We start from the raw sequence: 13966 nt of genomic DNA on the forward strand, positions 1-13966 counted from the left end.
TCCACAATGTTCACTATTGCGCATGCTCTCTTCACCGGGAGCCCTTCCCGAAGGGGTCACGAGCTACGCTGCCCACACCTGGCCCTGGCCTGTCCACACCCTAGCCTGCCTGTGGCATCTCGTCCCTCCCTGTGCTGGGCCGTGTGCCCACCTGGACCGCCTCTTCTGCGAAAAGCCTGCTCTTACTTCCCCTCAGGTTCTTCAAATCCTACTGCTCTGTCGGGACTCTGTGTGTGCTGGTCACAAAGCAACAGCGTGGCGACCCATTGTCAGCTCATATTTACTTCAAACGTGTTCTGAGGGCATATTTTATCGCTCAGTTTTATGATGTTCCTCTGTCAGCACAGTGAATTTTACATGGTTAAATGCAGTAATCTTTCCTATTGCTTGTGCTATTTTGTAATTTAAACAATCCATCCCATTAACAATGTCGTAACAATATTTTCCTTTTTTTTCCCAAGTTTTTAAAATTTTGCTTTTCCACTCTTCTGACTTTGGTCCAAGGCATGGTGTCTGGCACGTGTGGGCTGGAGTCCCACTGCATCCCCCTCACAGGTGGCGCCTGCCTCCCAGTTTGTGGGCCACGCCAGGTTCCCACTGAGCATCGGCGTCTGAGCCCCTCTGCCCAGCTCCCTGTGCTTTAGCTGAGGCAATGGGAAACACACAGGGTCTGGGACAATCAAAGCGACAGAATGATGAATGGGTCAGTGTGCCGAACGAAGCAAGACTCCACGAGGCCATCCCGACGCAAGGAGACCGACCCCCGGCACCGCAACGCCGACCTGCCAACCAACAAGTAGGGCCAGAAATTCCCATCTGACGACCACTCTGGGGTTAAAAGCGTGACCAGGAGACTGATGTCCATGCAGCCCAGTCACCGGTCAGTTATAAAGCAAAGAGCAGCGGTGTCAGAGAGGAGAAAGGCCGGAACCCAGGGACCGTGGTGTGTCCTGGACACAGCGCCCTGGGCAGCACGGCTGGGACACCGGGCCCTGACTCCCACCGGGAGGGAAAGCCCGGACCCCTCCTCTCACCCCTCCTGCTCCTGGTGCCAGGGCTGTCAGTTCCGGGGGCTCCCAGGGCTCTCGCTCGGCCTCCTCTGCAACCCCTGCTCCGCCCCCACACAGGGGAGCACGTCCCCCAGGGCAGAATCTGCAGCGCAGCCTGGGTCCCCCTTGTGCTCAGATGATTTCCGACCAGCAGAAACAGAAGGCCATTCTTGATTCTCCTTCCTCAGCTTTTTCTGGTTTATTGCTCTATTACTGTCAAAGGCTCTGAGATCAGCCTGGCATACTGATTTTTAAATTCCTTGCTCTACAGGACATGCACTGAGGCGACAGTTCAGTCACTCAGTCGTGTCTGACTCTTGGCGACCCCATGGACTTTATGCAGCATGACAGGCCTCCCTGTCCATCACCAAACCCTGGAGTTTACTCAGACTCAAGTCCATCAAGTCAGTGACGCCATCCAACCATCTCATCCTCTGTCGTCCCCTTCTCGTCCTGCCCTCAATCTTTCCCAGCATCAGGGTCTTTTCCAATGAGTCGCCTCTTCGCATCAGGTGGCCAAAGCACTGGAGCTGAGACAACAAGTCTCCCTTTAAGCCATCTGAGCTGTGGCCCGTGCATTCAGGCATGTACGTCGCTCATTTATTCCACAAACATCTACCAAACGCCAGGCTGTCCCGGACGGCATGGGGTGTATCAGCGAGCTGAACAGATAAAGACACCAGCCCTTGGTGAGCCCCCAACCAGGAAACCCCACTGTGACTCCAAGTTAGATCATGAAATGCTTTAGAGCAAGTTGTTTGGTTTCCACACATTCAAGATTTTAACAGTTTGGAGAAAGACACTGCACGTTTCTGTCACTGATTTCTCGTTTTACTGTGTTGTGACAAACTCTGTCGAGGTTTCTTTTATGGCCTTTATCAAGCCTGTTCTTGTAAATGCCTCCATGCATTCTCATTTAAGGGGGCAGGTTCCCTGTGAGCTGGAGCCCTGGGCCTGGCCTGAGCCCCTGTGCTCGAGTCCCCTCCAGCCTTCCTGTCCCCATCTGTGTCATCAGACGGTCTTACAAGTTAGGTCACAAGTGCGCCTCCGGTCATCTCACCCTGTGTTGCTTTTAAAACCCCCTTCTTAAGTTCTGCTACAGACGCAGTGCCTCAACTCTCTCCTCCTGCGGGCTTGTGCTTCATCCGCACCACAGACTCTCTGCTCCTAGTACCTCTGTCTCCAGACCCCGGTGGAGAGGTGAGACGCAGGCTGGACAAAACCAAAGTCAGAACCACTGAACTAGTGAGCCACGAGGCAGCCGCAGGAGGTGCTGAGGGTCAGGGAGACCCCAGCGCACACAAGCGCACCACTCCAGTCTCTCCCCTGAAGTCTTCATGGCAAACGCTGTGCGCTCCGTCAGATGTCCATCTGCACAAGTCTGTCTGCTGCGCCCGCCAGCCCGCTGCCTTCCCGCAGGGACAGGGCGGGGGCAGGTGGCCCACTCCTGCACTGTGGCACTCTAAGTGAGACCCACACGTCTCCCGAGTCCTGACTCGGTCTCACATAAACTCACTGCACACCTGTCTCCTTCCCACCCAGGATGCAGCCCAGTGGCCCACCTCCCCCTGAAAGACCCCCCTCAGCCCCAGGTCTGGGCGTCTGACAGGGCTCCTGGCTTTGTCCTGCCAGCAGGGGGTGCCCCCCAGTCCTCCCAGGGTGCTGGTCACGGCTCCCATGGCAGGTGGCCCAGGCCACACAAGTACAGAGGCCTACCAGGCCCAAGAATCAGGTGCCAATCCAGGGGTTTTCACTAAAGATGGGGATCCCTCCTGGAATCTGAGACTCCCCCTCTCTTTCACACTCAGCTGTGTGTTTTACAAACTACCAAGCCCAGCATGTCTGATTGGATCGGGGAGGGACCACAGTCAGCCCTGTGCCAGCCACGAGCCTGGCAGACACTCCCTGTGCAGCCAGCAGTCAGGACATCTGTGGAACTCATGCCCCCGCCCCGCCCCACGTCAGAGAGGAGGGTGCAAAGCAAACCCACATCAGCAGCCCTGTTCCTGTCAGTGCTGCTCGGGGCATCACTCGCACCTCTCCCTACAACCCGGCGCGGGCACCGCGGCGACACACGCGACCTGGTGATGCCACCGACACCAGGCCTGCGGGCACCCCTCACGGTGCGTCCACAGGCTGGCTTCCGCACTCGTCTTCCAAACCGCATTTGGGACGCTTTACCTCGACTGCAGTGGAGCCGACCGGCTCTTAGCCGCCCCGAGACGTAAGTCCGGTCACTGATAGGGAACGCGCTACCATATATGTCCCAGCCCCACCCTCCCCAGCAGGCAGAACGCAGGCCGGGCCCAGGCACGCTGTCGCCAGATCTACGCATCCACATGCTGCCCCAGGGGATGCCGAGGCCTTGGAGTTACTCCCGCCTGCTTTGTCGCTGACACCAGCGGATGCCCTCGGAGGCGCGGGCCACACTCACCGTCCAGCTTCAGCTGCCCCGGGCAGTAGTAGTGGACCACGGCCAGGAGCGCCGCCCCGTGGCTGCCATCCCGCATCAGGTCCTCCAGCAGCGGGAAGTGGGGCGGCTGCCGCGCGCACAGCTGCTCCCGGCGGTAGCGCACCTGTGGGTGAGAGGGGGCCTGGTCACTGCGCGTGGCACCGGCGCTCAGCCAGCGTCCACGGCAGCTGGCCGGACCACGGTCAGAACAACGGCAGCCACACGGGAAAGCCTCTGGTCGGGGTAACGTCCTCTGCCTGGAACATGCGTCCAGACCCAGGGAACCGGGCTTCCTGGCCACAGCGGGCGACTGCCATGAGCTGCTCAGAATGCCAGGGCCGTCGCCCTCTGAGGGCCAGGCACCCCGGGGAAGGAGGCAGGACACACGCCTACATTGCCAGGGGCTGCACACGGTCCATGGATGAGAAACAAGTTACGTGGTGAACGCCCTACACCAGGAAGACCCACGTGACTGCCCTTCTCGGAGCAGCAGCAGCTCGGCATCATGGGTAACACAAGGCGGCGTCCACACGGCACCTGGGACACTCCCGAACAGCGCAGAGGCCGCCGACCGTCCACTGGCCCCCGGGCAGGCGCACGTAGCCGGGAGTCTGACGGCACGTGAAGTGCTTTCCCGAGGTTTCTGTTCCGCTGTCTTTATCGACAGGAAACAAGTGCTCAGAGCAGAGCCTCCCCGCCCGCAGGTGCCGCCCTGAAACTGGGCCTCGCTCTGAGCGTGGACATGCAGGCCACCCGCCGGGTGACCACGTCCTGCCGGTAAGCCTGGCATTTCTGCAGCTACGCTCTCCCCAGGGTGGAAGGGCACAGTGCCGGCTCGAGGGACAAAGCCCATGCTGCTCATGGCAGGTTTCCGGGAGCCGCATGGGAGAGTCAATCAACCCAAGGAAAAGCCTGTGGCAGCGACATGTGCTTGGAATACGCCCCACCTGGGCCCGTGCAATGCACACCACTCCCACCAGTCTCCACGGGGACTTTTAACTTGTTTCTCGGCCTGGTGCAGGCTCCCGCCCGGGGCCAGGCCCAAGGGCTCCTGCGTGCAGCCCAAGGCATGCGCCCGACCAGCCTCCACACGCGCACGCACACACAGCACACGGCAGAGCACAGCATGCAGGAAAGCGGATGGTTTCTCACTGAGGACAGATGGTGTGCGTCTGCATTGGGGAAAGCGCTGACCCCCTGGGTCCGGGAGCAGCCACCGCCCCTTGAGGGGGCCCTGCTCCCAGCCCCGGGCCCGCCTACACTCAGCCCGCTGCCGACAAGTGGGCTGCGCGCTCGGGCAGCTGAGGGGACCAACCACCCTGGAGGAGACCCCGAGGCTCGAGGCCCTCGTCCCGCCTGACGCCCTCCTTCCGGGGGACCTGAACGCCTGACAGTCCTCACTACGCCTTGGACCTGCTTTCACAGTTTGACTCTGGCCTTAGCTTTTCCACAAGCTAAGAAATAGATAAACACTCAAAAAAAAAAAGGCCTTCCCCCTCTTTGTGATTATTACATTTCAAAGAAGGGAAATTATCCATCAGCCACAAAGCGGACTCTTTCACTGTTCATGCAGATCCCACTGACAGTTTATATCCACCATATTTCCTTTATAATCAAATCCTAAGGACCATTTGATCCAAACAATTAAACTAAAGGGACAGGCAAAAATAAGGAAGCTTCAGAGAAACGTGCTCTCCGGAACTCCATTTAGAGGCAGCGCTTGCAGCGCCAAGTGTCGGTCGTGGGAAACGGCGCAGCAGACGGGCCCACGTCCAGGGCAGCCGCCGGGCCTCGCCACCAGGACGAGCGTGCCACGGGCCGTTCCTGCTAAAATCTATAAGGAAGGGAATGGATCCTGTCACTGACCCTGAAGTTCATCACATAAAGCAGGAAACTACCTCTTCAAAGGAGAAACACGAAGCTGTCTGTTAAGTTTACCTAAGAAAGTGGGCAAACCACGCTCTGGGTGGCGGCTACAGAAGGCCTCCCTGGAGCGGAGAGGGCCGCACCACGGTCCACTCTGCCCAGAGCGGGCCAGCCCTGCCCCGCAGGAAGTGCAACAAACCACCAGGGAGGACACTCAAACGAAGACACAGGCGTGAGCGGTTTGAAATGGAAGCAAGTGATGGCGGCGGACGGCCGTCTGATGGCCGGGCGCGCGGGGTCCACTTACGGGCACTAACTTCCAGTACCACTTGGAGGGAGACTGCTCAGGAGGCGAGGGAAGGAAGGCAGGAGAGGAGTCAGCAGGCAGGTCCGCTGAGGACGGACGAGACACACGCAACACGCTACGTTCACACGGGAGGTGTGCCGCCTCCGAGAGGCAAGACGTGCCCAGTGCACGTGGCCCGGGACACTCTGCACTAGCAGGGACCCAGGGGACGCCACGGGCACCACCACGACGCTGGCGGCTAGAGGCGTGCAGGCCGGGCCCTCAGAGGACAGGCGCCAAGCCCGCTCAGAGAGGGCCTCGGCAAGCCGTCTGCACCTGTCTGAGGAGGGGGGCTCACGGCAGCGTGGCTGGGGTGAGGGACCCGCGGCCAGCATCCCAGGGCCCGGGAAGGAGCAAGAGGAGGCTCCCTCAACCCGCAGCCCTGGGACCGCAGCCTTGGCCGCCACGGTGTGCACAGGCGGAGGAACGTGGATTCAGTCACACACACACTTGGCACCCCCATCCCAAAAAGGGAGAAACAGGAGGAAGCGTGTCGTTTCACTGGACACGGGACCTTCGCCCTCCTGAAGCCCACACTGGACACGTGGTCCACGAGGGCCCCGAGGGGACCGCTGGCTGCCAGGAACGTCCCCTCCTGTGCTGACTCCCCTCAGGGGACCCTTACGCCCTCCCTCCACTCCCCCACCCTCCCAAGTTCAAGTTCAATACTAGGCCACGCCTGCCTGGAAGAAAGGGCAGCGGGCTGCCAGGACCCCGCCGCCAGGGCAGGGCCCCAGGGCACCCACTCCCCGCCTGGCAAGTGAAACCAAAGAACACGCAGGGAGCCCACACGGACACGATTCTCTACGACCTGGAGCTACGGCAACGTAGCGTTCCAGAGAAGTGCAATTTACCCTTTACCTTTTGATGAGCTGGACTTTCCAATAACTGCTGTTTTAACTTAACTTCTTTCTCTGTTATCTCTCTCATTTTAAGATTTACCTAAAGTGGAAAAAATCAAATGCATTAGGGGGGCAATCGAGACTGACTTCCAACACTGGGGTTTGTGTCCCTCCTTCACAACCCAGACCCCACCTCGCCCGTGTGAACTCCTGACTCTCAGATGCAGGCAGTATTTAGACCAGTGCACACCTGTGGAAACACACGGACCCCGTGACCTATGACTCTGACCCCGTGACCCATGACACGGAGGAGGGGAAAAGGCCGGCGCCCCCTGGTGCCTGCGCGCTGCTCCGGCCTCATCGCCTCACCCTGGTGCTCGGGCAGCACCACGCCACCGAACACCGCCAATGCTGCGACCTGGCTGAGACCCGCCCCGGACACCCGACAGGACTTCACACACTCCCTGACACCAAAGTAACACCAGCAACCATGGTCAGACGCCCGGAAGCACTTACTACAACTGCTCAGAAATAAAAATACCTTTTTCTGGAATTATTAACCCAAAGATAAGATCAAAACTGCAAATTACAAAATAATACCATGGAGGAAAAAACAAGACTAATGGGCACGTGGTCAAAGCTACGATCAGATGAAATGCCACAGAACTGAATGTCTTATCATTAAAAGAGAACACAGATAAGTGAACTCATGCAAATCAAATCAAGGACAGGGAAAAAACCTTTTTTTCATATTTATTTATTTGCCTGCATCAGGGGTCTTAGTTGAGTCATGTGGGATCTTCCGTTGGGGCACACAGATTCTCTAGTTGTGGCATGCGGACTCCGGAGTCACGGCGCAAGGACTTCCGGAGTCACGGCGCAAGGACTTCCGGAGTCACGGCGCAAGGACTTCCGGAGTCACGGCGCAAGGACTTCCGGAGTCAGGGCGCACAGGCTCAGCAGTTGCATTTCGCAGGCTTAGCTGCTCCTGCGGCAGGTGGGATCTTAGTTCCCCAACCAGGGATCGAACCCACACCCTCTGCATTACAAGGTGGATTCTTAACTACTGGACCACTGGGACAGCTGAAAAAAATGGTTTTTAAAACAAAAAGATAAAAGTAAATATGGAAATATTCTAAAATAAACTAGAATGTCCATGTACATGGGTAAGTGATAAAGGAAGTGCCGTAAAAACAGCAGCTATGAAATCTAGGGGCGGCACAGGAGCCACAGGACACTCCCTAGTTCTTGCAACTCCTCTGCACGTCTAAAGTTTTTCACAATTAAACACTGGAAACTAAAAATTTGGGGAAATTTGATTATGCCATAAATTACCTTCCTAACATGGAAATGATTTTCTGATTGGATTGATGCAGTGTTAATGAATGTAGTTTCTGATACTGTATCATGAGGTGTGACGACACGGAAGATCTATACACATCAGGGGAACAGCTTTCCCAGTGACAAGGTGCAGCCTCAGAAAACCACGGTAACAGGGCCAGGAAAAGTGTAAGAAAGATTTCAATATGACAAGAGTACAGAAAGTTCACTGGGCTACTCAGGGAGCTCAAACCAGTGCTCGGAGACAACCTAGAGGGATGGGACGGGCTGGGAGGTGGGAGGGAGGTTCAGGAGGGAGGAGACGTATGTATACCTGTGGCTGAGTCACACGGATGGCATGGCAGAGACCAAAACAATAGTGTAAAGCAATTGTCTTTCAATTAAACATAAGTAGAAAACAGCAGCAAGACCTCTCAAACGTCATCTACTACAATGGTTTTCAAAAAAAAAAAAGTTCACTGGGCTAGTACCTAGAGTATATAAAAGAAACCTTGCAACAATAACAAGACAGTCAGGTTTTATAATGAGTAAAGGATCCGTACAGACATTTCTCCAAAATAAACCTACAAACGGCCAATAAACACATGAAAAGAGGTCCCCATCACCACCATCAGGGAAAGTGAAAGTCGCTCATTGTGCACGACTTTTTCTGACCCTATAGACTATGCAGCCCATGGAAGTCTCCAGGCCAGAATACTGGAGTGGGTAGCCGTTCCCTTCTGCAAGATCTTCCCAACCCAGGATTGAACCTGAGTCTCCTGCACTGAAGGCAGATTCTTTACCAACTGAGCTATCAAGGACGCACATCATCAGGGAAATGTGAATTTCAACTACAATGAGACACCACCTCATACCCTCCAGAATGGCTGGAAACGAAGCAGAAAGTGCATATTAGCAAGGACATGGGAAGCTAGAAACCTCAGGTGCTCGGGGAAAGGCAAACGGTGCAGCTGCCGTGGCCAGCCTGCCAGCTCTTCACAGGGCCCCGTGCAACCCGGCAATTCCACCCCGAGACACAAGCCAAAGAAAGACGAAGACACAGCCACACACACACTCATATAAGAACATTTACAGCAGAATTCACAACAGCCAGAAAGTGGAAAACGCAGATGTCCGTTGGCTGAAGAATGGCTAAACAAGACTTGGAAGGGCTGCACAGCGCGGCGTTACACGACTACAGAAAGGAGCGGGCACGGTAAGCGCCGCAGCAAGCGTGCACCGCGCAAGCGCCGTGGCAAATGGAGAGTCAGACGCGAGCGGCCTCACGCTGTAGGTTTCATTTAAATGAAATGTTCGCAACAGGCAAATCCACACAGACACCAAGCAGAGGAGGGGCTGGCGGGGGCTGGGGACGGGGCGGCAGGTACGACTGCCGACACGACCGGCGTGATGCAGCGTCTGGAGTCGGTGGGGCGGCCGCACAGCCTGGTGGGACCTTAAAACCCCAGAGAAAGATGCACCTTAAAACGGAGAATTCTACAGCATGGGAATTATATCTCAACTTAAAAAAAAACGTTCATTAATAATGGTTTCGAATTCCACATTTCGGTTAACCTTCAAGAAACTAGTCAAGTTTTGGGGTAGAATGAAAAAATGATGTGTATGATTATCTGGAAAGATTGTGAAAACACTCTCTCCTCTTCAACTACGCATCCATGGAAAATCAGATTTTCTTCATGTACGTCAATAAAACCAACATGTTGCAGCAGATGAAATGCAAACCCAGACATCTCCAGCATCGGGTTAAATGCAGTTTATCTAAAACTCCAATTGCCTAGAAGAGATCTGTAAGAAACCCACTTTAAACAGAAAGGCAAGGAGAGATTAAACATAACAGGAGGGGATCCCTGGAGGTCCAGTGGTGAAGAATCCGCTTGCCAATGCAGAGGACACGGGCTCAGCCCTGGGTCCGGGAAGAGTCCACGTGCCGAGGGGCAAGTAGGCCCGCGAGCCACAACTACCGAAGCCCTAAAGCCTATGGTCTCCAACAAGAGCAGCCCAGCTCGCCTCAGAGGGAAGCCCAGGCGCAGCAGTGAAGACTCAGCGCAACCGAGAACAAGTAAATTAAAAAAAATAATAGTAAGAGGAAGGCGAGAGATGTGCTGGTCGCGAGAAGGCTGGAGGCAAGGGCCGCCACCTGTGATAAAGGGACACTCTGTGAACACAAAAGGACAGAACGATCCTAACAGCGTGCAACGTAGCAACACGCAACACACACACACAGCGAGGACAACACGCCCAACAGGCAGAGCAGACGCAGTCAGGCCTGGGGACGCCAGCGCCCTCTGGCAACTGCCTGACGGGGCGTGAGGCCCCCAGAGATGCGCCCACCCACAGCAACCCGAACCCACATGTGCGGCGCGCCGGGCTGACAGGAGAGAGCACGGGGGACACCGGCAAGACCACACGTGGACCCAGAACAAGCCTCAGTGAGCCCAGAAGGACGGCAGTCACAGAGCGCACGCAGACCACGCTGGAATGAGAAGCCAACGCCCCGAAAAATACCCAGAGCCACCCCACCACACACAGGGACTGAGCCACACGCTTCCAGACAGCGCACGGATGAAGCAGGGGTCCACACGTGAAGTGAAGCATCTTAGAGAAGGGAGACCGCAGCGTGTGAGACAGATGTGCACAGTGCAGTATCTTAAAGTATCTTAAAGAGAAGGGAGACCGCAGCGTGTGAGACAGATGTGCACAGTGCAGTATCTTAAAGTATCTTAAAGAGAAGGGAGACCACAGCGTGTGATACAGATGTGCACAGTGCAGTATCTTAAAGAGAAGGGAGACCACAGCGTGTGATACAGATGTGCACAGTGCAGTATCTTAAAGTATCTTAGAGAAGGGAGACCACAGCGTGTGACACAGATGTGCACAGTGCAGTATCTTAAAGCATCTTAGAGAAGGAAGACCACAGCGTGTGGTACAGATGTGCACAGTGCAGTATCTTAAAGCATCTTAGAGAAGGGAGACCACAGCATGCGATACAGATGTGCACAGTGCAGTATCTTAAAGTATCTTAAAGAGAAGGAAGACCACAGCGTGTGAGACAGATGTGCACAGTGCAGCTGAGGTACTACTTAGAGAGATTAACGTTAAATGTTCACATCAAAATGAACAAGTGTGTAAAAACTAATCTCCTACTTTACCCAGAAAGGAGAGAAAATTAAATTCAAAATAAATAGAAAAACAATAAAAGCAAGAAGAGACGTTACATAGAAAATAACTGGAGAAATTAATAAAAACCAAAAGCAGGATTTTAGAACATTAATAAAGTTGACAAACTAGACCAACAAAGGGAAGAAAAAAGGACAGAAATTACTAAGAGCGGGGAAACGAGGGGACATCACTACGGACACCAAAGGACAATGAAGAAATAGGAATGTGACAATAAAGTCAAAATCTAAATAAAATTAACAAATTCCTTGGAAGTCACAAGTTGCCAAAACTGACACGAAATTAAACAGAAATCCTAAATACCTTACATGTACACTGAAAAGTTAAATTCATAATTAAAATCTTCCCACAGAAAACTCCAAGCCCAGATGGCTTCAGCAGTGAATCCATCAAAGACTTCAGGACAAAATTATACTAATTGTACAAAAACTATTTCACAAAATAAAGGAGTGAATACGTCCCAACTCACTTTTTTGACACTGGCCATCATCCTGATGCTGACACAATAAAAACACAAGAAAATACACAGAAGAAAGTACTGGATCTCTTAGATCTTTATATACATAAAATACTCTTGAAACTCATTAAGACAAACCACCTCATTAAACCTGGGCCAACTACCCGAACGGACACCTAACAAAATACACAGAAACACCTTTAGTTGTTAGGGAAATGCCAACTAACACTGTGAGACATCTCTACACAGCCACCCACGGCTGAACGGAAAGACTGATGCCACCTCGGACATGCAGAGCGTAGACGCCGGGACCCTTGTTTTGCACCCGGCCAGGCCCCTCTCTGCCTCCAGATTCCCGCAGGGCGCTTCCCACCTGCACCCCCACAAAGCTGGAGGGTGCATAAGAGGGGCTGCAGCCGCCGCGAGACAATCTCACAGGCATTGGCCAGGCGCCACGTCCCGACCACGCCCGCAAGTCCACAGTGAGCCCGAGAGCCCCCACCTCACCGGCGTCCCTCACCCCCGAGGCCCCGCCCTGCACGAGGGAGGAACCAAGAGCAGGGTGACCGTCTCAGCAGACATCCTGGCAGAACGTCATCCCCGAGACACGCAGGCCCCGCCAGGCTCTGCCCTGCTCCTCGGCTGACCCTGGATAAAGCCCTACGTGACAGAGGACACGTGTGCGAGCTGTACAGTGAGGAATGCACAAGCTCCCGGCGCGGAGCACCACCCCGCAGGGCCGGCTTCTGCCCCTCTGCTCTGTGAGCGCAGTGTCCCGCACGCAGTACCTGTCTGCAGGGAGGGGCTTAATAACCACAGGCTCCAGTGGAACCCCTCACCACATACCCCGGAAAACGAACACTCTTCACATGGATCGTACAGACGGTCACACTGTGAGCGTCTAAATGTGAAAGGAGAAAACAGCGTTCAAGAGGATACGCTTTCCTCTTAATCAAAACACCTTCTAAAACTGAGATCTCCATGAATGCACACTGGGTGCCTGAGGTAAAAACAACAAAATTTATGAGCGGGACCACCAACACACAACGCAGCGCCTTCGCAGCCCTCAGCCTTCCGTCTGCACACGCAGAGGAGCCGGTCCGTGTGAACCACAGCGGACAGTCTCCTGGGCCTCCGGCTGGGTCGCGTCTCAGCAGGACACACAGGCAAGTGATGCTCTCGGGGAGAAAGGACCCACACCCACGGGGCACCCCAGAGCTTCAGGCTGCTCGCCTGCCTCCGGCAGGGCCCCCGTGCTCACCTTGTTGACCCAGAAGACCATGGCATCCTCAAGGTCGTATGGGAGCTCTTTGGAGGCGCTGAAGGTGGAGAAGCGCTTGACGCTGGCCACCACCTTCTCGATGCTGATCATCTCCACGGTGTAGGCCATCATGAGGGCGTCCACCATCGCCATGTGGGCGCTCTGCGGGCGGAGGCAGCAGTCGGTCACCCTCCCCTGCCCCGCAGCCCAGGGTCAGGCGGAGACCCTCCCTACACCCACACAGGAGCCCTCCTCGGGGTCAGGTCAGCCTGGCCCCCCCCTCCTCTCCGAGGACCCGGTGAGAGTTGAGCCGTGGGAGAAGACACGAGAAAGGCCCGAGGCCACGTGACCACCGCTGGCCCCAGGCAGTCAGGGTTGTGCATGCTGAACTCACGCCTTGGAGCCCCTTCTTCCCGGAACCCGTAACATCCTCCCAACCCAAAACACACCCAGCCAGGCCAAAAACCAGAGGATGCAGAACACCCAAGAACAGTCTAAGCTAAAGCCACGTGGGAGGTGCCAGGAGGTGGCTTCGACCTGGAGCAGCCTGGCCCAGAAACGCCAGGCTGGTGAGAGGCTGTGGAGGATGGGGAGGGGGACACTCAGGGGAGGAGAGGCGCGTCTGTTTATTTTGGCATGAAAATTCTTAGAAGACAGACGTGAAACAATCTCAGAGCGGGCTCGGCAACTCCATGTCGCCACCTCTGAATGCAACTCGGTTTACCACAGCCGGGGTGGGGCAGTGCTGCCCCGGGGACACGCTGGGGGAAGCCGCCCGCACCCCGTTCCAGCCCAGCCACATCCCGCCGAGAGAAGGCGGTCTCAGGCCCAAACTTTCAGGACAACTCCGCTGCGCTGCAGGGGCACAGCAGCCACCCCCCGGCTGCCCCCCACCATCCAGGCCACTCACCATCTTGATGGGCGCGTGGCTGAGGTCGGGCTCCGTCACAGGGGTGTCGTCGCTCTCCATCACGTAAATCCCTTTCCGGGACAGGGCCTGGATGACAGACTGGTGTCCCTGCAGGGAGGCCACCTGGTCCCCTTTGAGGATGAGGCTGCACACGCGGCAGTACAGCTCGCTGGACAGCAGAAGCTTGATGACCGGGGGCTTGATGTGCTCCTGCTCGTACTGGTCGATGTAGAAGGGGTCCCTGAGGTCCTCGGGGATGTCATCT

At 55.6% G+C, this 13966-nt stretch overlaps 1 protein-coding gene across 5 annotated transcripts in view; it reads right to left on the reverse strand.

Annotated features, from left to right (window-relative positions):
• Window positions 1–13966, reverse strand: part of CAMSAP1 (calmodulin regulated spectrin associated protein 1) — a 42985-nt gene that overhangs the window by 14432 nt on the left and 14587 nt on the right. For 2 of the 5 annotated variants that reach the window (XM_055541517.1, XM_055541516.1), the window contains exons 3-7: window positions 13702–13964; window positions 12792–12953; window positions 6575–6655; window positions 5675–5707; window positions 3484–3625 (exon numbers count right to left, since the gene is read on the reverse strand). In XM_055541517.1, the coding sequence (XP_055397492.1) occupies window positions 3484–3625; window positions 5675–5707; window positions 6575–6655; window positions 12792–12953; window positions 13702–13964 (681 nt within the window). The remainder of the gene's footprint in view (window positions 1–3483; window positions 3626–5674; window positions 5708–6574; window positions 6656–12791; window positions 12954–13701; window positions 13965–13966) is intronic. The other 3 variants (XM_055541520.1, XM_055541518.1, XM_055541519.1) reach the window with 2 other exon arrangements.

The sequence above is a fragment of the Bubalus kerabau genome, chromosome 11 (genome assembly GCF_029407905.1).
Source record: "Bubalus kerabau isolate K-KA32 ecotype Philippines breed swamp buffalo chromosome 11, PCC_UOA_SB_1v2, whole genome shotgun sequence".
NCBI classification, from domain to species: Eukaryota; Metazoa; Chordata; class Mammalia; order Artiodactyla; family Bovidae; genus Bubalus; species Bubalus kerabau.